The 26,177-nt window shown below is 37.7% G+C and overlaps 1 protein-coding gene across 13 annotated transcripts in view; it reads right to left on the bottom strand.

Moving 5' to 3' along the window:
* Nucleotides 1-26,177, bottom strand: part of Anks1b (ankyrin repeat and sterile alpha motif domain containing 1B) — a 1,051,626-nt gene that overhangs the window by 243,032 nt on the left and 782,417 nt on the right. For all 13 annotated transcript variants that reach the window (XR_013440373.1, XM_021724502.3, XM_040279646.2 and 10 more), the window contains one exon: nt 24,100-24,252. Coding sequence is in view for 12 of the 13 variants with exons in the window: in XM_021724502.3 (XP_021580177.1) it covers nt 24,100-24,252 (153 nt within the window). In the remaining variant the exon portion in view is untranslated. The remainder of the gene's footprint in view (nt 1-24,099; nt 24,253-26,177) is intronic.

Genomic DNA, 26,177 nt, shown 5'->3' with positions numbered 1-26,177 from the left:
AACACATAAGTCTTTGGGGGACTGTTCATACTCAAATCACAAGAGTGCATAATTGATTTCTTTTGATGCATTTACTTAAGCACCCATAAAAAAATCTTGACCAAAAACACAATTGCTAATTCATTGTATTCAAATTAGTGAAGGAATTACTAATCACCAGTACTAAATTGTTACTACATAGCATGTATACAGATTTATTGAAAGACCAATTCAAATAAAATAAATGAATAAAATGGAAATAGTCTTGACTTCCATCTAAATTGAAAAATGATCAAAAAAATCTCATTTATTATCTTCATAATATATTTTAAAATTTTGATGTGGATATACCATTTCATATTCAATAGGGTAGCATTGTAATATATATTCTAAAAAAAAACTAGGCATCAATTTTATATGAATGTTAGTCTGGTTAAATAAATAGCTCTGGTTCTTAACCTTGGCTGCATATTGAAAGCAACTGGGAGAGCATTAAAAAATACTGATGCCTGGCTTCTACTCTTGAGATTTTGACTTAATTGGTCTAGGGTGCAGCCTGGTCTTGGAATTCTAATGTGTTACCTTGAGTTAAGAACTGAATTAATATAGTCAAACTTCAATTATTCAAAACCACTTAATCAGAACTCTCAATTAACTGACATTGGAGAAGGGGATGGTTGGGCTTATTTGCAGACTAAATTCTTTTTTAAAATGGGAAAATTTATATCAGACATTTATTCTAAAATCTGTTTTTGAGCATGATCTGAAGTGAGGTTTCCTATGTCCCAAATTTCTGTATTTACAAAAGTGAACTAAGAGAGTGCCACAAAATAGTGACTTTGAGATACTATGATTCCATCCATTGTAAAGAAAAAAGAGTTAATTTTGTTTTACTCTATTTATTTCTAGGTGCATGACTCATATATATGGATATAAAACAAGTATATTGAGCATGTGTGATTCATGGTTGTAATATCATAAGGCAAGTTCTTCTTCCCCCAACTATTACTTTAAATTTATTCGGTGGCACTAGTTTCTCCCTGCCTCTGAAAAAAACTTGGGCAGTTTTATTCACTCTTTATTTAAAAAAAAATTTGTGGTCACTTTAGATAGAAAAACATTCTCAATTTAGTAATCAAAAATGTTCATTTCATATAATAGTGAAAGACTGCAATCTTGGTTTAAAGTTGAGGCCTCTCCCCTCAGCAGCCGGGGCCTAGGGTCAGAGGAGGGGCATGGTTGATCTTCTGTCCCTCCCAGCACTGGGCACCAGCCCCTGTGCTTTCGAGTTGGCATTCCTCCATCATGCCACATTGTTGCCATGTCTGAACCACTTGCTGCTCACTCCATCTGGACAGTCTTTTTCGGGAGAGACCCCAATTTGTCCTTCAGAACTGGTTTGGACACCTCCTCAACCTGGGTTCCCTCCTTATTCAGCTATAGCTAAGGTTATAGTAAGAAAAACATCAAAAATAATACAAGAGAATCTATTAAGCAATCATCTGAGGGTTTCCATGTGCTGAGCACAGTCAGAGGTCCTTAGGTAACATGTATCCAAAGCCTTCATTTTCCAGATGAGGAAACTGGTGAGGTGAAATGATTTGCTGAATATTTTCATGGCTGCTTACGGGACTGCATGAAACTTCCAGCATATTATATTGCTTTCTTTAATAGAGCAGAACATTCCACTAAATTAAAGAGGTTGTCAACTCTGTGGATGAGAAACTTATGCTAACGACCATGACTTAGCTGAAAGGATGCTTGATGAAGTCAGTGGCATGCTGCAAAGGGCACAGAGGAACTGCAACCCCACACACTGTGTCTGTACTTCTTGCATTGGCCTTGGGCACTGTTTTTAACTTCTCTGAGCTGCAGTTTCCCCATATGCAAAGCAGAAAATTAGCATTCACCTTGTCTTCCTAAAAGTGTATTGTTGGAAAAAACTAGAATTATATAGAAGATACACATTATTATCTCCAAGGTGCTTTAAAATGTCAGTTGTTGTTATCATTATTTCTATGGATATGAAAAATGCATACTTTAAAAGTTTTATGAACTTTGACAAATATTTTGGAGAATAATCAAGGAGTATGTTGTTCACTAACAACAAAGAAAATTCTAGATTCAATGTTCATACCAAAAATATACTATTTCTAGTTTAGAACTATATTCAGTATAATTTGCTATTCTTATCAAAGTAAATTACTTATTTTTGAAAATGATCAAAATATGTAATGCAACTAGAAAATTGATTTGCACATAACAGAAGTTTAATAAATGTTATAAACATATCTTTATACTTTTCTATTCCTGCTACAGTTTGTTAAAGCTAAATATAAATCGCTAGCCTCCAAATTTCATTCTTTATTTTTTGAAATGGCAGAGATGATGGGTGACAAATATTCAAGCATTGTTTTCATGCACTGGGAAGAACAAGGTGTTGCTTCAGGGAGTAAAAGTGTTTGGGAAGCACTGTTTGTAACAACTTCTTTAGCTCCAAAGGACAGTGTGATTTAAAATGCATGTATGTATTATGCATTTATTGTCACTTAGCTTCTGTTAAAAAAAAAAAAGTCCCGAGACATCCTCTGGGCTTTACTCTGTTTATGGATCCAGATGTCAGCAAGATAATGAGACCAAAGGTTAGAGAGATAATTTTGTCACTAACTTAGATATTGTAAACCTGTTCTTTCTGAATTATTTCCTCTTTGAATTTTAGAATATGGTTACCTATGAAGGTTATTTTACTTCAATAAAAAGAATCCTTGGATGAGAATGACAAAAAACATATCTGTACAACAGAATAATAGAATTTATATAATGTACAAAATTTTATCTAGATCTTCTAATTGCTCCTTACCCAAAGCAGCCCAGAAATGACCACATGTCTCCCTTTTCCTGGTAGGGCAGCTACTTTTATATGTTACATAGTTGTTTTAATATGAACTTCAATTGTTTTTTAAAGAATGAACAATTAGAAAAGGTACAGCCAGGGTATTTTTGTAGCTCCTTTAATGAACAATAAATGATATTTTATCTTTAAAAGGGACCATGGGTGCCCTTGGTTGCAACCAAGTTCATTAATATAAAGATTTTCATGTAGCAGACAGAAAACAATATAAAGAAATCAGGAAAATCCAAACTGGGAGTTGTAGTTATCATCTGCACTCAATAAATCAAGCCTACTTGTAAACATGCATAATTATTTCTTAATAAAATAGAATACAAGATTTTGCTGGCTTAACCAACTGTAGGTAATTATATTAAAAATGTTATGAAAGTAGGCTGCTGTGTACTGATTCCTGCTGCTTTTCTTCTGAGGTGGGATTGACAGAATTGGAAAAGAAAATCCCCATTTCCCCAGCAAGGTACAGATTGTACAAAATAGAGATCCATCATTAACATGGTAAATATCCAATAAAACCACCTTCCCCCCCATTGGTTCCCTCCTGAGCCACATGCTGTGCATTAAATAAAGGACTTGACTTTGTTTCCATTGGGAAGTGTGCTGCCACTCACTGGATGGCGGAGGGAAAGGGAGCTACTGGGCTGGTGCTCAGGGCTGGCCCACAGTTAACCGGGTGGGAAGGTGGATTGCTGGGAGCCCAATTCCATCTCCCCCTGGCACTCCTTCAACAGTACAATCCACAGTGAAGTCCTTGTCAGGGGAGTAGATGGGAAGCCATCACTGCATATAGCAGGTGAATTAATAAAAATGGGTAGATGAAGACTTCCACAGAAATCTAATAGTGCCAAGGAGGGCGTTCTTTCAACATTTGGCAAGAAACCCAGAAGTATTAGGTGTACTAATGTTTAACAGAAGTTCTGGGAGATGGCAGCTTTAAACACACGTAGTTAAGTTAAAAAAAAAGATTGACTGAAGGCCCACTGAGATCTCTGGAAAGTGCCTGGACTCCAGCAGACCTGGGCTTGAGCTCTGGCCCTGCCAGGCCTGTTCTAAATGTGTGAGAGCTCCCCTCCCTGTTGTAAATGGGACTGATAACACCCACCTCACTGACCTAAGAAACAGTTATCTGAGGAATGTGAAAGCTTTGTCAATCATAAAGCACTGTTAAAATGCTTCAGAAAGTAAGGGAATTTATCCTGCTCACCTGCCTGGGGGTCAATGAAAGAGCTGTGATTTGTTCCTAGTCCTTAAGTCTGCTTCCCTCAGGCTAAAAAAGGAGGGCTGTTGTAGTGGGTCTCACAATGCCTGTCTTTCAAGGTTGGGTGACTGGGGTTGTTTGCCTGGGCACACTCCAAAGAGCACCACCACATCTCTGTGTGGCTGCAGTCACTGTACTGGCAGCCTCCTCTGCTTCTGGCGTGGGAGGGGCTGGATGAGGCCCAGGGGGAAAAAGGACCTCACAGTACTATGGTCACCGTGATGGGGGCTGCTGGTGCTTCCACGTGGCCTGGCCCTGAGCTCTATTTCTTGGTGCTTGCAGTTGCACATGGGGCCAACAGTTCACCGCCTCCCCTTCCTCCATCTACTCTGGTGCCTTCTCCCAGATCCTTTCCCCTCCTGTCCAATGGGAGAGGAGTTAAGTTCCCACCTCAGCATTCAGTCCATCTGTAGCTTCCTCTCAACCAAACAGAGTGCTTCTACCTTATACTGTAAATGTCCTCCAAGAAGACATTTTGGATTCCTTTCAGCTCATTTTAAGTTCCCGGTGACATGAGTGTGTTGTGCTGTATTGGGACTGTTTACTCGCTCTCCACTAGTCTGTGAGTTCTTCAAAGGAAAGACCTAGGTCCCACTCACAGTCTCTCCAGCACCTTGCATAGTTCTTGGCACACAGTGTTTAGATGGTGAATGATTAGTGGGCTGAACAGATTAGACCCCACCATGTACTCCCACTGATTAAAGTTCTACATATGCAAAGAAGGGTCATTTTGAGTCCACAATGTAAGGAAGATAAACATCTGACTTCCCTCTTTCTGAATCCCTCTACTTTAGCTCATCCATCTGTCTGCAAGAAGGGCCAAGGAGAGAATTGAATCAGTGGAAAAAAGTTGGAACAAAATCAGTCACAAACTAAACTCTGCTTTTCATTTCTGTTTTGATCCTTTAAAAGGAATTTCAAGATTTCCTTTTTTTTTTAGCTTAAGTGTTTAACAATCTCTATGTGAATGAAAGTTTTGAATAATTAAGAGTTTAATGTGGTTATGAGGAAAGTTTGGAAATTATTCTATACCTTCTAGAAATATCCCAAATCAACTTGATTAAAGAAAGAAATTTGTGTTTCTTCTTGTTCTACATCCTATACCAAGGAATTCACAGGCTGAGGATCTTTTCATTCAACTGAATATTACTAATGAATAGATAAGACCTATCCAGAGAGCCCCTGTTCTCTCAGTGGTTTCTATTGCTCTGTAACAGATGTTACCAACTGGAGAGTACAAAATCCAGCCAAATGTCCCCTCCCTTGCTTGCTTTCCCTTACCAAGGTTGGAGAAGGCTCAGACATACCTTCCCAGTCTCCTTGAAGTCGGGAAATGGCTATGTGACCCAGTCTGGCTACAGAGGTATAAATCTGAAGTTGCTGAAAACTTTCTGGAAAACCTTTTGATTTCCTAATAAAAGAAACATCCCTATCATTGCTCCCTTTCCCCTTCCTCCATCTAACAATGCAGATGTGATGCCTGCAGCTACTACTGTAGCCATCTTGGAGTTATAAGGTGAAAAACATGAACGTGTGAAGAAAAACCACCATCATCTAATAAGTGCAGAGAAAAGAGAGAAGGGCTTTGCCCCTAAATGATATGCTAGCAAGTGCCCACTTATAGGCTGCTGACCAATCAACATAGCTCACACCAGCCAGTGTGGTTGAAACGACCATTGGTCAGGTTTCATTCAGGTGCTCAAAGCTTAAGGCATTCATAACTGCTTCAAGCCCCAAATAAGAATACCGCCTGAACCGTTAAACAGAGCTTGGTCACCTGTGGTATCACTCAAAAGCTGAATCACAGTTCATTCTTACTCATCTTAACCCCAAATAGTTCTTTTTATGCTCCATCAGGGATGCCCTTCTCCTGTGTCCTTAAAGACTCCATCTGGCTCCATAGAGGAGAGAGGTCATGCCAATCCCACGCAGAGGCCACAGCTTACAGTTGACTGAGGACTGCCTCCATTCAGCATGTATTCTCTTCATTCTGAGTTTCCTCTAACAAATACTAGGTCATGACATTTAAAGCAGATGACATTGCTACTGCTTCAAGCCTTTTATTGTACTAGCTTCTTAAGGTTGCTGTATGAATTACACAAAACTGGGTGGCTTAAAACAGAAATTCGTTCCGTCATAGTCCTGGAGTCAGCAGGGCCACGCGGCCTCTGAAGGTTCCAGGGGAGCACCCTGACTGTCCCTCTAGCCTCGTGGCTCCAGGTGCTCCTTGGCTATGGCAGCATCGCTCCAGTCTCTGCCTTGTCTTCTCGAGTCTGCCTCCTCCTTGTCTGTGTCTTCTAATCTTGAAGGACACTTAATTCATTTGGGGCCTAGCCAGGTAATCCAAAATAATCTTCTCTTGAGCCCCATTTAGCAGGTTTCACAAAGACTCTTTTCCTAATAAGGTCATATTCACACGCTCCAAGTAGACATATCTTTTGGGAGGTTGCCATTACATCATATAATTATTTTCCTTCCTATTCTAGAAAATACCTTATTTTTCTGTGTTGGACTCATTAACTTTCATTTTTTTAAGCTGTGTAAAGAAATGTTGATAGCAGTTTAAATTTTATATTGGATCAGAATTTATTATTGTTTTTGGCTTTCATATTTCAAAGTAAGGAATTATTTTCTTATTATACTCTAGTCTTTTTAAAATTATAGATAAAAGATGGATGGCTTTGGATTATTATTATTTGTTGTTTTTAGAGATGAATTCCTTTCCCCCCAGTTAACAGTTTTTAACCCTCGTATACATTATGATCACCTGGGAACCTTCAAACAACACATGCCTAAGATCCATGCTGGCTAATTGAATACAAATATCTGGGGATGGGCCTGGGTATCCACAGTTTTTAAGAGCCACTAAAAACTCACTGACTAGACTCACTAATCCTGCCTTCGTCAACACCATTCATTTATTCAATAAAGTAATCATTATGCACTTCAAAATGTGCCTTTGTGGAAGACAGAAGTGTACACACAGGTCTATGTTGTGTGATCTTAGTATATACTATTTAATATACCATTCACATTCCAGGGTAGCAGAGCCAATGCTCATAGAGAATTTTTCTCCCAGTTACTCTAAAAAACTCAAACCAATTAAAAAAAGTAACTTTTTATTATTTTTGCTTTAACTCTTGTGTGTGCTTGTGTGCATGTGCACGTGTGCGTACACACATACACACATATACACACACACACAAACATACTCTACTGGCAATAATCAGAGCAATAAAAGACTCCTATGGTTTCCCATCATCTGATTATAACTTTTGCAAAGTCAGGAGCTGTTTGATATATGTTGGATCTCTCTTCCACAAGTAGAAATCATTATATGCTCAAGGAAAAAAGAATCACATCCAGTAGTGATCCCAAGAAGCTTGAGTAGTCAGGCTTCACAAGCCCCAGAGAAGTGCTGAGCTGGACATGCCTCCAGTTCCAGAGATGTGGGGAGGATCTTGGAGGGGAGTCAACACTGACAGGTATGAAAGGGAAGGATGTTGGGGCTCAGGGAGGATCTGGTGGCTGATAAGCAGCTGCTCTGTCAGAGCCCACCCCAGACACTGCTGCTGTTGCTACCCATTTAGACACTGAGAGGTCCTTGAGGTTTGCAGTTGCCCAAAGCAGCAACGGGAGAGAGAAAGGCCCTGCATACAAGAAAGGGTGAGGGCAGACAACAGAGTAGGGTCTGGAGTCTGCAGTTATGGGTTGTTTTTTAGGAACACCACACTGAGCATTTTAACTAAGGAATCATAGAATCACATAAATGTGAAGTCTGGTGATGAAAGATAGATAGGAAGAAGGAGGGGAGAACAAGATATGAAGCCAAATATTAAAAAGTACCAGTGCATTAAGAATCCAGATGTTTATTCATTTGTTCATTGATCATGTATTTATTGACCATCTTCTTTCTATTTGTTCCAAGTGCTGAGGATGCAGAGGTAAGCATATATTCTGGTGAAGGGAACTGGCTATTAACAAGCAGATGGATAAAGAGGATGTTTAGAGCTATAAAAACAAACAACAAACAAGCAAACAAATATCCAGGATGATATGACGGAGGACGAAGAGATACCAGTTTGGGGGGTGAGGAGTCCTTGACCTGAGGAGGTGACAGTTAAGTTGAGATGATGTGGAAGGAGGAAGATAAAGATGACATAAAATGACCCAGGCAGAGGGAACAGCACCTCTAATTGCCCAAAGGAGAAAATGTTTGGAGTTTGCAAAGCATCAGGTGATCTCCAGGTAGAATCAGAAGCCATGCCTGGAATAAGTGGAAAAGGCAAGCAGGGCTGATGGCCAGGGGTAGGTTTCAGGAAGGGTCTGAAAGGGACCCAGGATCCACTGGGCGGGCTGCTCTGGCCACCTCATGGCCAGGCAGTTCATCAACTCTGACAGCAGCTCTCCCAGCCTCCCACTGCAGTGGGTCCTGTGTTCCCTTTGCTCTGAGTATTCTAATCACACAGGCCTGCACCTCCATCCCCTGAGGGTGGTTTTGATAGTTTTGCTGTGTGCACAGTGATTTTAAAGCAGGAGACGCATGAGGGACTGCAGCAGCACAAGTCAGTGATGTCAACGCCTGACAACTACCACGACCGAAAAAGATTCCTGAAGAAACTTCATTTATGTTGCCACATCTTAACCGAATCTGAGTGTTTCTTGGTATATGAGCACAATATCATTTTAAATCTATGGAAATAAAAAAGAATGGGAGTTTTTCATTTTCTAAGCAGCAGTAAAATATTAACTCAAGACCTAAACTCTGTTTTATTCATTTGCACTCCCACAATGCCTTGCTTCTACCTAATTCATTGATTCTAAAGCCCACTCTTTTCCCTCATTTCACCCTCTCTGAAATGGTACTGCATCGTGTCATCAGTGGTTGCTTCATGATTGCTGTGACATGGCTGTCATGGCCTGAGTACACATGCTTGGTCATAGCTATTAACATGTTGGTTATAATTGGCATTTCAACTATGCTTAAAAAGAGTAGATTATAGTTTGGTATGAAAATAAACTTGGTACTTAGAAAGGTACAAATAGAGTAGGGAGAGGCTAATTTGATGTTTGTGAAGCAAATCTTTTCATTGGAGAAGAAACTACAATTACATACACATTTTTAAAAAGCAATTATCCATATCTTTTTTTAGATGGCATTATGGGACTGAAGAGAGGAAGATGTCCATACATACACAAAGCCATGTTATGCTCTGTTACTGTGAAATATGAAAAAGATGACATATTGCATTCCAAAGACCTTAACAAAGTCAGGAAGAATTTTAAAAAGTACTTTAAATGAAAGAAATGTGAAAGCTGTACAAGTCTATTGTGACAGATTTGTGTGTTGGACGAAATCATCAATGAGTACTGGGTCATAGTTTAATTGGCAACATTCTTTTTTCTATTTTGCAATATATAAAATAATGATGCATCTCATAAGAGGTGGCACTTTAGAGCCCATGAAATAGAGTAAAACAGAATGGATATTTTTGTCTTTAGATGACTGGACTTTGCAAATACTGGGCCCTGTTGATTTAATTATATTCAAAATATCTCTGCATTCATTTACATATCACCAAAGATCTGCCTGCTTAGAAACTTATATTTACCATTGTGTCTTGATCCTGTGGTAGACTGAACCAAGCATTCTCAGGGTACTATAATAGATTTGCTCGATCAAATGAATTTAGTCAAAAGTTTCTAAATATTTAGATAATTGTGGAACATAGGCAGGTGGTTGTGAAATAATGGTCTTAATGAAAAATAAGATAGCTTTGCTTAGGCAATTCTTTTAAATTCACTTTAAAAGATCACAGTATTTTATGTCTGATTGTGAAAATCAGGACAAAAGACCTTGAGGGTTTTCCCTTTAAGGTGTTCTCAGATCTGTGGGAAACAGCAAATTATGAGGAAAGTCAGCAGGAAATAGATAAAATAATTCACACTTTGGCTATTGGCAACATGTCAATCACTATGTGTGAAGCCAGTTCCTTTATTTATTTTTTTAAGGGGTCCACAGTCATTCTTCTGTGTCTACTGAAGGAAACTGTCTTAAAGATGTAGTCAAGTATCTTGACAATTAGCAGGCTGATAGCTGCTTGCTTGTATTGGTGGAGAAAGAACATCATACCCCAACTCTTCACTATAAAAGCTGGTGGTGGAGATGAAAAGCTTCTGCATGAAAGGCTAGACTCTATGTAGGGTACAAAGTGCAGAAATGTTTTGTTTGGCCAGACATTGGTTTTTCCTGGCCATGGATCACAATGATCGTCAGTAACTTCATTTTGTTTCAAATGCAAAGAAGGGCTGAAAAGCTACACACTCCTTTATATAATTGCTTCGAGATGTTTTTACGTGACGTGAATGGTATGTAGCCCAACTCACCATATCCTTGTGGATCATTGATTTTTCTCACTCTTAGTTTCCTTCTGAATCTCAAGAAATAGCTCAGGCCCAAAACCTTTGACTTATTCTTGATTCCATTCATTTCTCTTCTAATAAATACATCCCTAGTTCATGAGTTCGGTCTTCATTGTAAATCTTGACTCAGGTATTCTCATCTTTCACCACAAACACTTCAGTATAGGCACCACCATCTTGTCTCTTCCCAAACCCAGAATTGTTCTTTCCACAGCAGCCAAGTGAGCCTTTAAACCATAAACCAAACCACCTCTCTCCTACTCAGAACCCCTCTGATGCTCATGCTCACTCTCTGAAAATATCCAGTCCCTCTGCAGCTCATAAAGCCTGCTCCTTGGCCGACTCTTGGACGTCATTTCCTACCAGACTTTTGCTCACAACGTTACAGTCACACTGGCTTCCTTGCTGTCCCTCCAACAGGCTGAGCGTGCTCCTGCCTCAGGGTTGTGTCCTTGCGGTTTTTTCTCTCAGCCTGGAATACTGTCATTTCCCACAGTTCATTCAGATCTGTGCTCGATGACGCCACCTTGAAGAGCCATTTCCACTAATCTTTGTGATTACTGTGAGGGACACAAGGGTGGACATAGCTTGGCCTTCTGAAGTCAGGTCATCAAGGAATTTGGGGTCTGGTAGGGATGGGAGAAGAACTCAAATAAATATAAGGAGTGTTACAGAGGTTAAGTGTCTTGCCTAAGAGGAGGTAAGGAATAAGAGATTGAATCTGACTCATTGAATTTAACTCAAATCCAGCCTCTTCTTCACACTGCTGCCTTAAGCACACCAAAGCCTGCTTTTCCTCTAATGCTTCTCTGTAGTTCTAAATTTGTCTTAAATCTCCCTCCTCCCATTCTCTACATCCAAAGCATCAAATCCTGAACTTCTTGGTGAGGTGAAACACCACTGATGATCTGATCACAGTAGCTCACAGTAATAAGGATGACTAATATGTTTAGTTCTCTCCAGAGGCATTTGCATTGTAACTTGCTCTTCTTGGCTAAGGCCAGGCCCAAGAAGACACACGTATGTGGGATGATCTCTTTCTATATTTTGTGAGTGGGGTGGGGGAACTATGGGAGAAAGGATACTACCTGGAGTATATTTATTTATTTTGAGCTTTTCCATCTAACCCCACCTTTCTAGACTTCCAAGGACCAAAGCATAAAGTAGGTCAGGGCATGGTGTTTCCTTTATTTAGTGTCATTTCTGAAGGGAAGTCCATATTTAATTTTTGGCATTTGGGAGGTGGTAAAAGAAGTCTCTTCTCTGTTTCCTCTCAGGCTCTGTCTCTGTTTCTCTCTGTACATATACGCACATATGTATGTGTGCATGTATATGTAGTGGTGATCATAACTACATCCTCACAGTCACATCCGTATTTATCTTGAGCAGCATGTGTTATCCAGTGGCCACCATGAGGGAGAAGTGGAGCTCCCCAAGGCAGCCATCCTAGTAGCACTGTTGGAAAATTTCCCTGGGAGCTGAGAACATGAGGGAAAAGACCGTGGGTGTGCATTCTGTTGTTGGATGTGTTTCTGGTTCAAGACCAGCTGGTGTAACTCCTTTCACGGTACAAGATACTCATGAATATAAATTATCAGGGACTATCCATGCTTTTTTCATCAACACTCAACCAGTTCCCTTCAGACACTACCTCATCTGTAAAATGGGAATGGCAACAGTGTGCATCTTCTAAGGTTAAGGTCTGATGAACAGCACTTGGAATACCGTCTCACACGTAAGAGTCCCTCAGTCAATCAGCAAATAATTATTTGTAACCTCCAGCATGGTAGGCACTGTCCTGGGAGCTGGGGATACAGGAGGAAACAAAATACATCTACACTGAGTGGAGCTGACAATGGCTAATAAACATGATAAAGAACGCACAACCAAGATTCAGATCTGGGCAGTCTAGCTCCAGACCCAGATTCCTCCAAGACTTTGGGATGCCTCTTTTTCTCTGAGAGAACATGATGATGTGAGGGCTAAGAGCCTGGATCTCAGGAATTAGGCCAGAGACCTATTCTTGGCAGCCATCTATTTGAAGGTCCCAGTTGAAGCCTTTCCCTAAATGACACGATCCAAGAGTGCAGCATCAGGGGTGGAGTCTGAGGAAAAAATCTTGAACAAAGACTAGCACTTAATGAAGGGGAAATGCAGGAGGAGGTACTGAAACTCCTATCATTGTTAAGATGATTATTCTCTGTGCCTGTCTAGAAGATTCAATTAACCTAAGGAACCAAATTCCATTAAGGACATATTTGTTGCATATCTGCTTTGGGCAGAGTGGATGAGCAAGAAATATTTGAGCAAGGCATGATAATGATTCTCCATTAGACAAACACTTTAGAGTTTAATTTTCTAAAATAATTTAGTTTGATAGCTAATAAATTCCATAAACAATTCTTCAGCTTTTTATGGATCTGGCAACTCCACTATAATACAGTGTGTTCATCACCAGAGTTATTATTCTCTATTTACTGAGTGTTGGTTGAAGTTCCTGACCCCCAAATTTTCCATATATTTAAGGCCCCAATGTTGTTCTCATGTAATTCTTTTTTTATCTCATGGCCCCCCTCTAATTGTCTTAGATGTTCTGAGATGATTTTGTTTTCACAAATCCTGATTAGAGGCTGATAAACAATGATAGGACTAAATATTTCTGAAGTCCTTTCTCCTTTTCTCTAATCACAACTTCTGCGGTAGACTGATTACACTAATGGTCCTGTTCTTCATCCTTCCCTGCATCTAGTCATCTACTATGAGAATCTGCAGCTTCTCCTATGAAGAGGTAAATTATATCCTCCCCCCCCCCAAGTTGATTTTGAATATTCCATGGAGCTTCCTTTGGCCAGTTGTTATCAGATATGCAGCAAGAAGAGGTTTGAAAACACATGGTGCATATTTTTGTTTCTCTCTCTCTTGGTTGTCAGAACAAGCCTGTGATAGCATGTGAGAGGATGGGGCACATAAAGTCCCAGTTGTCTCAGCTGAGACCATCCCAGATCAGTGGACTCTCAGACCCCAGCAGACCAATTGCCAGTGTGAGGGAGTCAGCTGAAACCAGAAGAAATTTCCAGTCAAGCTGGTCCTAAAACTGCTGACCCACAGACTCATGAGCTGAACAGCTTGTTGCTTTAGGCACTGCATTTTGGAACAGGTTGTTACGCAGCATTGTTGTGGTGATAGATCACTAATAATGCTTTCCATCAATCTTAGGAACTTGGAAGCTGTCCCTTCATTTGGACTCCTTTAAACAAAAATGGAGTGCTTTCTATTTGTAAAGCATTGTGCAAAACGTTTTACTGGGTTATTTTATTCAGTTCTGACAACAATATTCTTTGGAAGATGGATAAGGTTATTATCCAAATTTCAGAGGCAAGGAAATGGAAGCTAAGAGAAGGTCAAGTGACTTGCCTAAGGTAGAATCCCAATTATGTGATGTGTAGTTGGGATTCATCTCTGAAGACTGATTTTTGAACTGTGCTTTTGGGACTTACTCTACTCGAGCCTCTCCCCCACCTGTTCTGCTACTCACCTCTACCTCCCACCCCTTACAATCAGGAAAGACCCTGTATTCCCATTTAAGATGCAGAAAACAATTTTATATTTGTTTTCCTCTCAGCAGTTCTCTTATTGAAGCTTGTGTAGGTCTTGTTTTCCTCATTAGACTGGAAGTTCTTTTCTAGAGTAAAGGCTGTAAAATGCTTACATTTTACCCTACCACTATTATGCAATAGAATATTTTTAAAACTCCAAGAATCTATTCAGATATAGTCTATAAAATCAACCTATAAAAATATAATAAATGATGATAAATGTGTTACTAGAAAATGTGCACATATTTAAAAGGGCACTGTTATTCAAATTAATCAAATTGATAGAATACATAATAGAGGGTTTCCTCCATTTTATTAATAAATTTTAGTTATATGGTGTTTAAATTTGATGTTTGACTGAATGTCTACATCTACATCGCTGTTGATTTATCATTTATTACATTAATTCTAGAATCAATCAGAGATTAGTACAGAACTGGCACTGAATAATTTCAGTTTTGTGGTTAGTTTCTGCATTTAAGAAACTTCAGTTTAGTATCTTGTCCTGCACTTTAGGTATGTTGCCACCAGGTGGCGGTAGGGTGTCAGGCATAAAGTCTGTACAATAAGGGATTTGCATGCTTTTTGAGGTTCAAAGTAATAGCTTTTCCCTTGAGTTCAAAACGAATTTGAGGCCACAGGTTTGCAATTTAACATAATACATCTCTTTACTAAAATAGCTAAACTTAAACTCTAAGTGACCCGTAAACATCTTTAAAATAGATATGAACCCTAAGCTACAAAATCACCTGCCTCATTATTTCTCTTCTACTTATTTCCATAATGGCTTTATAAAAATCTTATACTCCTACCTTGATGACAGTGTTAACCTTCATGATTTCCTCTCAGTCTTTATTTATTGTCAATCTCTTCCATGGTAGCTTGTATATTAGGTTTCAAAATTCTTAATAGTTTTCCTCAAGGAAAAAGACCTGTCTTCCCTTTCATCTATGGCAGTAGAGGCTTATCTTTCCAGAATAATCTCAGATCTTTTCTTAAGTAGGACCAAAAGTATTTCTCCACTACAGCAGCATAAACAGTGTTTATTTGCATTTTATGTATGTATTTGCATTTATGGGGGATTTTTTCTTTTTATTTCTTATACTGTAGAACCATTTATTAGAATAGTTCCCTTCTCAAATCTCCTAGAAGCACAGAGTTAGTTTGCCATAAATTAACAGTGATTTAGCTACATTTCTTTAATAACAGGTTCTGTACTACATATTTCAAGAAGTCTTCTTAAACAAAAATCTTCAAGCCATATTAGAAATCTGAGCATTTTGATATGAAGGATGAAATGACATAATATCAGTATAGTTTCAGTGAAAAGGAATTACTGTGCTACATTAAAAACAGAAGTTTCCACATTTAGGAATCAACAAGCTGCAACTTGGGAAAGATTCTATAAGGGCTTAGATTTGTTAGATTAGATTAGATTTATGATAATTTGAGAATGAATATAACCCTAATTTCCGAGTTGCTACCCTGTTCTTCCCCAAGGCCCTCTGTTTCAAGAACAAAGAAATCTAGTGGCTCAAGGTCAATGTTAAAGGTCAAGAGAAAATGCTTATGTTGTTGGGAGGAAAAGACATGAGAAATCCATACCTAGACATAGTCAGGGGGAAAAAATGGAGGTGGGGAAATGTTTAGCTTCATCTTGAAACTGTATCTTTCCTCTCATATTCTCCCACTCCAGGAGTGAAAGGATTTTGAGTAAAGCCAAGCCGTGAAATTTTGAACAGGCTGATAGGAAAAGATGATGCCTGGTGGCAAATTGGAATCACAGAGTTCGAGGCAGGTGAAAGGGGTTGGACCTGGGAGTGAGGGAGGAAAGAGCTGAGCAGTAATTCCTGCAGACCAGGGTTAACACATCAAGCAGGGTGACCAGGCTCCCATGGGTGAGTGATGGTATGAGAAGCAAATGGCGACTAAGCTGTGAGACTATGCCCCAAGAGACCAGCTCCATTCTACCTCTGGGAAAGGGATCTGGGGACGTCTGTAAGAAAAGGCCAAAGAAAAATAAAATAGGGAGAGAAGAGAAAGAAATGGATGAGAAAAAGCTGCCATTTGATTTTGAGTTTCACAGGAAATCCATAGAACCAGCAGGACAGATATTATTATCTTCTCTCTACAAAAGAGAAACTGAGTCCAAGAGAGGGTTGGTCTTTTTTTTTTTTTTTAAGATCACATGCTAAAAGGTAGACACAGGATTCAAAGTAAAGTGACCTGATTCCAAGATAAAGATGAAAGAAGAGAGGGCACATTTGAAACTCTGACACACACTGTATGTCCTACCTTTTACTTTATAAACAGTAAGTATAATTTTCACATAATGGAGGCTGAGTCTTTGAAGGGTCTGAAAGAAGCAGTTTTAGCTACTGTTAAAAAACACTTCTGAAATGTATTCTATTTGCCCTTGCCTCCTTTGAATACTAATTTATTCTCTTCTTGATAAATGGGGTTGTGATTATGAAAACTGACTCTGTATGTATGGGTTTCTAATTCAGGGATGCCCTCAGGTTCCATGGTGGCATACAGGGTTTTTTTTTTTTTCCATCCCACCTAATACATTCAATGCTAGGAATAACTGTATAGAAAAATTGCTGACTCAGTTCCTTCCTCCCTCACAATCAGCTCTTCCTGTCTTAGGCGCGTCAGCTTCTGGTCCCTACCTACTGCTTTTGATCATGTCGTTCTCTGATTAGAATTCTTGGCTTCCCACTGATTATAGCAGTGCTATCAATCCAGGATGCACATGAAAGTCACTTTGGAGTGTTTAGAAACTCTGGATGCCCAGGTGCCACTATCTAAAATATTTTTTTTAAACTATTCTTCTTTTAGTGGTAGATGGAACAAGAACTTTATTTTATGTGGTGCTGAAGATCAAACCCAGAGCCTCACACATGTGAGGAGAGCGCTCTACTGCTGAGCCACAACTCCAGCCCCTAAAATTTTGACTCAGTTGTTTAGGTGTGGGATCCTTGCCTTCAGGGATTAATGTAAGAAGCATTGAGTTCAGTTTCTGGCCAAGATGGAGTAACAGGCATCAGATTTATTTCCTACTTAAAACAACTAATAATGTAGGCAAAATAAATGAAGCACTGGTTTTTAAAGTATTGGACACAAGGCAACAAAGAACAGTGATGCCTGAGAGATGGGAATCAATGATGTTTACAACTGCCCAAGCTTGCTACTTTGGGAGAATTTCCAGGCCCTGGGGCAGAGAGGAGGAAGACTCCTTGATTGGAGAAGATGTAGCTGAGAGTCTGGGGAGACCAGGGTGGCTAGAGTTTGCTGGAAGAGTATTGGAGAGGAGAGAGTATTGAGTACCTATGTATGAGAGGAAACTATGGGAGGTGAGGTTAAAAAAAAAGAACTGAAAAGAAATAGTGGGAATAGTTCTAAAATTTCAAACTTGGCTGGTAATAGTTTAATGACTATTCAGATTGGAAAGCGTTGAAATTCCAAGGGAATTGGTCAAGTACTTAGAGCATCCTGCCTCAGTAGTGGGAAATATTAGGAATAAACAATGCTCCAGTCTTGCCTAACAAACCTTAAAAGCAAGATCTGAAAGGATCAATGTCTATCAAAGAATTTTTTTTTTGTGTTCCAAAACAACCCTCAGGCATATTTATGGGGCTAAAAAATTAATCAACACTAAACAAGATAAAATTCATATCTAGAATGCAGTAAAAAATATTACTAGACATACAAAGAACAATGAGGAAAAACATCAACCTAAACTGACACAGATGTTAGAATTAGAAGACAAGGACATTAAAACAGTTATCACAATTGTATCCCATATGTTCAATAAGTTTCGAGGGAAGATTGAGCATACTAAATAGAGACATGAAAAATAGAGACAAGAAAAATATAAAAAGACTCAAGCCTAATTTCTGGAGATGAAAACTGCAACCTTTGCAATGAAAAAGACAATTCATAGTAATAATGACAGATCAATTTTTATAAGAAGAAAAGATTAGTAAACTTGAAGGCACTGCAACAGTAACTATCCAAATGAGCCAAGGAGATAGATTAAAATAAAAAGACTGAAAAAATATGAATGAAACATTGGTAAGCTGTGGTCTAACTTTAAATGACCTAATATTCAAGCAATTGGAGTTCTAAAAGAGTACTGAGAGAAGTAGAGAGACAGAAAACAGTATTTTAAAAAAAATGACGACCAAAATTTTAGGTCTGAGAAGCTCTAAAAACATCACACAAAAGAAACAGGAAGAAGGTTACCTCAATGTAGATCATAATCCAGTTGATGAAAACCAGTGAAAAAGTGAATACCTTAAGTGTAGCCAGAGGAAAAAAGACACATTATGCACAGAGGAACAAATGGCAGATTTCTTATCATATCAGAAACAATGCAGAAGAGAGCATAGTGTGTCAACATTTGTTAAAGTAGTTACCATAGAATTTCACACCCAGCAAAAATATCCTTAAAAACATGAAAGCAAAAGAAAGTCTTTTTTAGACATACGAAAGCTGAGAGAACTGATCACCAGCAGCCTCACTCCATTTTAAGAAGGTAGAAAGAAAATGACACCAGATAGAAGCATGGATATACACAATGAAATAAAGATCAAGGCTGGCTTCAAGGATGAGTGAGTTGTGCAGTTATACAACCTCTTGCCCTTCAAAGGGCCCTGTGCTTGGTTTCATATTTTCTAGTCACTGTATTTAAATTTTTGGACTAAGGTCTCTGTATTTTCATTTTGCATTGAAGCCCAAATTATGTAGCTGGTTCTGAGGATGAGAACTTTGTAGCCCATGGGGATTGGGGGGACAGGCTGGAAGTCTAAGCACAGTTTAAATCTAGGTCATATGTTCAGGCAGAATGGCAAGGGATGGAAGTGGTTTCTTATTAGGAAATTTGGGATCTTGGTGGAGAAAAATCCCAGCAGAAGTCCACTAAAATTAAAAAAAAAATTAAGGTAGAAATTTCTGGAAAATCAGAACATAACTGTAATTTTTCCATAGAAAGTGAATACAGATATTTACTTAGGATAAGCTTGTTCACCTCATATGAGAAGGAATAAGGCCACTTTTTCCAAACTTGAGCCAAGTGACAGAAGCTTCAGAGGAATCTGTGAAAGACTTGCAGCATGCATTCATGAAGTGAGGGTGGTGGAATCCAGGAGCCTAACCTGATGCGTGCCTGAAAAAGTTTAAAGCTGAGCTTCTGTTAACTAGCTGGCCTGAAGGTTTATGAGGAGCCAGCTGTAATATATATGAGTACAAATGAAATGTTTAAATCCACAGATAATTTAAAAAGTTTGCTGTACTCTTGAATATGCTCTTCAGGTCATTTGTTGAAAGCCTTCAGCTTTGATTAAAGTTGTTAATATTTGAAGTGTTGACTGATGTAGCCTCCCTGGTGTGGAAAGATGAATATTTTCTCATTTATTAATGTCCTGTAGTGAAGACATAACCTTTTACTTAAAATAATTGGTTTGGAAATGGAATTAGAACATTCATCCTCCTCTACAATTTGTGAATTTACTGATTATTTTTCTTGGTTATAAGCATAAATTACCATTTGCCTTTATACATCACACACACACACACACACACACACACACACACACGAGTTTTACAGAGAACAATGAAGTTAGAGCAATGAGGATAGCATAGTTAGGGGTAGGAGCTTATAGTTCTGATCACGAAGTAAAAACATCAAAGCAAGTAATGAATCTAAATCTGATATTCATAGAATGATATCACTACATCATTTAAAGCAAATAGAGACACATTATCAAAGAATTAATGCAAAACCATCAAGTTTCCTTTGAAAATGTCTTAGCAAATCTCTAAGTGGTTAGATTATCATAAAATTTCTCTTGAAAGGTAAAATTAAATCAATAACATTGATAAGAAAAGAAAAAATCTCACAGTCCTAATGAATGCAAGAATAATTTCTGTATCTATTAGGCCAGAAGCAAATGATCTCCAATAAATTTTTATTGTTGGCAAATTATTTTCACTTATTTCCATGGGACGTGTGAAATAACTTAAAAAGGACACATGTATTTAGCTATTTTATTTGTTTGTATTCAAAGGGTTTTTTTTTAAAGAAACAATCACTGTCATTAACTTTTTAAAGCTATTCTATACTTATGAACAGGGATTTAAGAATGCACTGACACCTGAATTCAATTTTGTCAATTCAACAGGTACTTTCATCATTTTCAATGTTGTAGGATATAATAAGCCTGGGCTAGGATGATTTCCTTGGTAAACAGTGATAAAGCCCCTAGGAACAAATTAATCATATGTTCTGCACTGAGATTCACAAGTTAATAAATTGGACAGTGTTCAAATTTATTTAGTCTTTTCCAAGCCCCCTTAGCTGATACACAGTAGTAAGAGAAATTAACATTGTTTCTCATAATATCAATACATTTTTGTCTAGAAAATGAATAACAGGTTATTTGCATGGTCATTAGTTATTTTTAATTTCATAATTAATCCATACACATTTCATGGAGGAAATATGTCTATCTTCTTTCTAATTTTTTTCCCATGTAGGGCTGTTGTGGTTTTCAATAGCAGTTGGAACTGTTGTGAGATCTTACCAATACCATATGCCAGCCCTGAGTAACTTCTGAGTTGGAAAAAAAAAATGAATGTACTTGTGCACTCTTAACTAGTCATTAGTTCTCTTAACAAGCCGTTGGAGGGACAATAATTCAAACTGGAGGTTGAACCAGCTGGCATCTGCACAGGGAACAATTTTCCTGACAATTTCTCCCATGTATTCATATTTTAACACTAAAATATCATTATAAAATTGAGAGCATGATGTTATTAATGATAGTGGCAGTCACAGGAGAAAAACAGAACTATTGATAAAACATCATCTTTGGAATATGAAGCACAGATTAGGAATAAAGGGAACAATTACTGACCTATATTTTATGCTTTAATTTGAGGTAAACCTAGACCTGTAAAATTGGCAATGCTTCGTGTCTTAAGATTTTCTCTGTGTTTAATTTCTCTAGGCTAAGATTGCTAATGGTAAGATTTTTCCACTTTTCTTTCTCATCCCATACTTTGCGTAGCTTTGCACCTAAAACCCTTATTAGTTTATTCAGATAACCTTGGTTTTCAAAGGCAATAATATCTCCCAAGAAATATTTGGGGGAGTTTTCTGAAATATTATAGTTTCAAATATATATTTATGCTTTTCAAGAACAACTTTGTATAGTTTTTATTACCTCTTTGAAACACTTTAAATTCATTATACTGATGATAGCATATTTAATTTTTCTAATAATAACCATAATACCTTGCCACACTAGATGCAATACTGTATAATGATGCTGAAGTTATTTATAATCATACCAGCAGTCTGTCTCCTCAATCTCTGTTCTCTTCCCTCCACCAGCTGATCTCTGTATCAGAGACAGCCTACACTTGAACTCTATTTAACTTTACAAAGGATAATTCTTGGAGAAATTTGGCTTCCTTAAAACTAGCCACTGTCTGAATTGATTCAAGATGTAAACTTCCCTAAAAGACTTCAATCAAAATCAAGATGACGATACCTTCCCTTTAGCCTACAAATCAATAAATGATGGGTACTTAGTATTGGATGTTATGTCCAAATAATATATAAGAGATTATATCATATTTGGGTGCATTTCCTCATTAGTTGTGATCAATTAAAGTCTTGAATTTGCCTTCCCTCATGAGTTGGGATAAACTGATGAATTTGAGGACTAAATTTGAGGTCAGTCAAAAACTTTTTAAGTCAAGAAGGAGACACATCACCTCTCTCATTTAAAACAAGAGAATCCCAACAACCCCAAAGCATCTCAACTCTAGTGGGTATAAAAATTTTGTTTTCTAATTTCTATGTCTAAAGGTTCAGATAAATTTTTGTCCACAATAAGTTTATCTGCTGAGTTAAATGACTTGCAAAGTCTCCCCATTAAGAGTGTGAACCTGCCCATATGGATGTCACAAGGAATTTAAATTCAATCCATTTAGTCTAAGGAAAATGTTCTTGGTTGGTAGTAGACGCAGTAGTGTACTTCAAGTCAGAAGGGTGTGGCTTCAAGGTCTAAACACAGTAACTATGCTTTCAAATTCTGATACAACAATTATAGCAGGCACTTCGTCCTAGATCCAAGTCAGATTGTAGTGCAACAAATTTAGTTGAAGGGAAAACCCTTGAAATTTGCCTTCTCTCAAATTCTCTCTGCATTCAAGGTGTTTTGGATCAGCCCCCAACTCCTGGCAGTAAACCTAGGGTCTTTGTAGCATCACTGTCCTGCAGTCACTGCACAAGTCCTGTGTGCAGAGATCTCTCGGCCACTGGTAACTTTAGCCTTGGGGAAAGTGAGCATACAAGTCCCCATCTTCAACACTAGACCAAGTATTTGGATTTTTGAGAGATATATAGCCTCATGTTGTAAATGATCCTTGCTTCAATAAAAACATGTTATTCTAGAGTCTTACTGGAAGCCATTCTTCTCAGTGGGGATTAACTGCTAATACATGACTCACAAGCTACCTCTCCTGAATATTTACTCTTTAGTGGAGAGAAGTTTTATTCAGAGGATATTATAGGGATATTTGGGTTACCACTCAACTTGGAAACCTGTTGTGATCTATGGAAGATACCCCCTTTAATAAATGACTAGTAGCTATGATATCAGTGACAATTTCTTAGTAGAGAATTGAAATCTTAGCTTGACACAACTAAAAAGCTTAGCTTAACAAAAACCAAAGCATGTAGATTCATTTCCATTGCTACACAGACTAAGAATGAAATTAATCAGAGGCTTTAGTCAGACTGTGAGTTTTCTTTTGATAAAGATAGCTTTTATGAAGGGAAAAGCAGCAAAAGGTCAAGAAAGAGTTGCTTATGTTAAATTTGAAACCAAGAGTTTGTCAACTTAATATGATTTTAAAATTCAAGAACAATTTCTATAGGGTATTATAGAAAAGATATTTTTAAGATAGACTTAAAAGCAAAGAATTATTAGTTAACAATAATATCTATCTTAAATGATAGCTTAATTAATAACATGTAATTTGTAAAAAAACTGTACTTTTAGAGAGAAAGTGGCATAAAGAGTAGAACAGAGCACTTTGCAACCAGCAGATATTCTTTATCTTATCTCTCAGTTTACAGACACCTTTTACCCAATCATTATGAAACTTTAAAAATCTCTAAATAATTAAGTGATTTCTCTCAGTCACTTTGGGAAAAAAGAAACATTTATAATGCCAAATATGATTCAGACAAATGATTGTTTATATTTTCATCTTGTTCTTTCATTTATTCTCTAGGAAAGAATAGAAGTAAAAATGAAACAAGAAGGGTATCAAAATCATTTATGCAGATTTATTATCTCGTTGGGCTGGAATATATGGTGACATATATTGTTGGCCCGTTTTTATAGGAAATCTATGTCAAATGTATGAATAAAACAGAGTCAACATTTGATTGAACATCAACTCTAGAAAATAAAAAGTTTATATTACAGCAGCCTAAGTAGTAAGAGCAAAAGCAGTCTTCTTCAAGCATGAGATCTGTATGTGAAATTAAGGAATAAAGATAAGGAAATATAACATAGAAAATATGAGAATTTAAACCTTTAACAGTGAATATGAGCAAAGATCAGAATGGGAGACCATTTGCTATCATATTCATATCTTAAACTGTCAAAATTTCCTAAAGTGGAAAACCTCAAATGCTTGGAAGGTCTTGTCAGATAATGCAAAACACCCTGAGAGTCCTCTTTTTATGTCTTAGTTCCTTCCCTACATCAAAAATTCAAAACATATGGCCTACCTGTAAATCCTTGTTGGATTCAAACCATTATAAAGAAAGAAAAATACTTGCCTGCCTGCAATAATATCTTATTTATCAAGGTTTGACTGACTAAGGGCTCAGTAAAAGACCAACTTACGTTAATAAGTTCAACTTCCCAGATTTTTTTCAAAAGGTCCATCGATGTGTAGCCATTAATTAGAAAGGCTTTGGTGTAGTCACCCAGTTCAATGGAATCCAGCCACTCGGCTACAGAGGTGGGATGGTAACCATCATGACCAATGGGTCTCATCTGTAATTAAGAAAATCACATTAGGACCGATTTAAACTGTTTGCCTTATGTTTCAACAACAGAACACATCTTGCCACTTGCAAATTTATCTCTGAAGTATCAGATGTTTCTGGATAAGGAAATAAGGAAAATGAAAATTCTTCATGCACAATTCTAAATCATTAGTAATTTTCACGCTGAATTAGTTTTCAAAACTACACCCAGAAATTTCCAATTTAGCGGCTAAATTAACTCTGTATTTGAGAGAATGAAATATGTCAAACTTCTGTTATAGAAATTATTGTCATTTTGTTGGCTGAAATTAAAAATGGTGTCAGTTGAGCGGTATTCAAGGCTGAAGGCACATGGAACTGCATTTCCAAAATATAGATGATAATTTTCATATGCACAACATCAAAGCATGTGAAAATACTGCATGACTTGAGACATTCAAAAGGAATTCATGCTTATGCAAGACATGTATTGTAGGTAGTGCAAACATGCTGCAGAAACATACTGCTGTGGTAAGCCAGTTAAAAAGAGGCTTTTGAGTGTTTTAAGACCATGTGTTCTGCGTTGACTCTACAGTATGTTAGACATGAATAGATAACTTGCTGGCAGACAGGCTCCTATTTTTTGTCAGCTATATACGGATTTTTTTTAATACTTTAGGAGAACAAAGAAGTGTGACAGCAACATAATGTTTCTGAGTTTAAATTGGAATATGAAAATAACTTAAGCAAAAGGAACTTCTGGGTTTAAAATTTTGTATGGATTATTCTAGTCCTTTAGCCTTTATTTGAAATTTTAGTTGAATTTGTGGTTCCTGGTTTTTGAAGTGACTCACTGCTAAAACTCTTTGCATGCCATTCTGTTGGTCTTGGATTTTTAAGGATAGCTGCCAGCTTATTAACCTGATGTCAGCCTTCAGTGAAATACCTGGTGGGAACAGTGAAAATGGGCAAAATACATCATAGACTTTTCTCTTCCTCCAAATTTAAGGAGATAAGTATTAATGGAAATCTATGTGATTCTGATTTGTGAGCAGAGAAAAGATTAGTCTGATGTCAGCGATTCAGATTTCAATCTTAAGCATGGTGAGCTTTCTGTCACTATGCAGAATTCTCATTTTTGAGATTCTTCTTACTTTTTCATTTTCTAGTTACTTTTTCTCCTTTCCTCTTTTCTGTTGTTTCATTCCCCAATCTAATTTCCATTTCAAGGTTTAAACGCTCTCTATTTTAAAGTTACAGTGCAATTCATTATTTGCCCTAGAATTCAAACTGCATAGACTTTTGTATTTCACTTTTACATTGGAACACCAGACCTATTTCAGCTAGTCATTAAATATTTGTGTGAGGCTCACTCTATATTCACTACACAGTATCTACAAATGTAAATGGCAACTCAGGGTTTGAAAAATGAAGTTTAGTGACATTCACAAAAACTGAAAGTTATGCATGTGTATACAATTTGGAGTCCAGGACTCAAAATGAGAGTTCAAATACATTAAGTACCTTCATGTTAATTAGAAACACTGGGGCCATGTACATTCTCCAGGACTTGTTAAGAAGTGATAAACTAGCTCTACTAACTTAAATAGTCACCCAAGCACCAGGAACTGCTCTGACTCTTAAAATTGACATAAAGAAATAAGTGGAAGTAGGAAAAGAAGAAAGATAGAAAGGAACAGTGGAGTTGAACTGAGAGCCTGGCAGGAAAGTTTTGCTATTAGCCCACCCAAGAAGCTGACCACCAGTAGTGGATACTGGGGACAAGCTTAGAGAGTCTTGGGAACCCCTTAGGAAGAGTCCGTTGTTCCTTTCAGAAAACTATAAAATGGGATCCCCATGGGCTTTCCCCCAAGAGATCAGTGGTTTCCTATTAAAAAGATATGGATGGTCAGTGTTAGCTGGGAGTGGGCATGTGGATGTGTGCAGGGCAGA

This window comes from Ictidomys tridecemlineatus, chromosome 6 (genome assembly GCF_052094955.1).
Source record: "Ictidomys tridecemlineatus isolate mIctTri1 chromosome 6, mIctTri1.hap1, whole genome shotgun sequence".
NCBI classification, from domain to species: domain Eukaryota; kingdom Metazoa; phylum Chordata; class Mammalia; order Rodentia; family Sciuridae; genus Ictidomys; species Ictidomys tridecemlineatus.
This window is presented reverse-complemented; position numbering and strand designations above follow the sequence as displayed.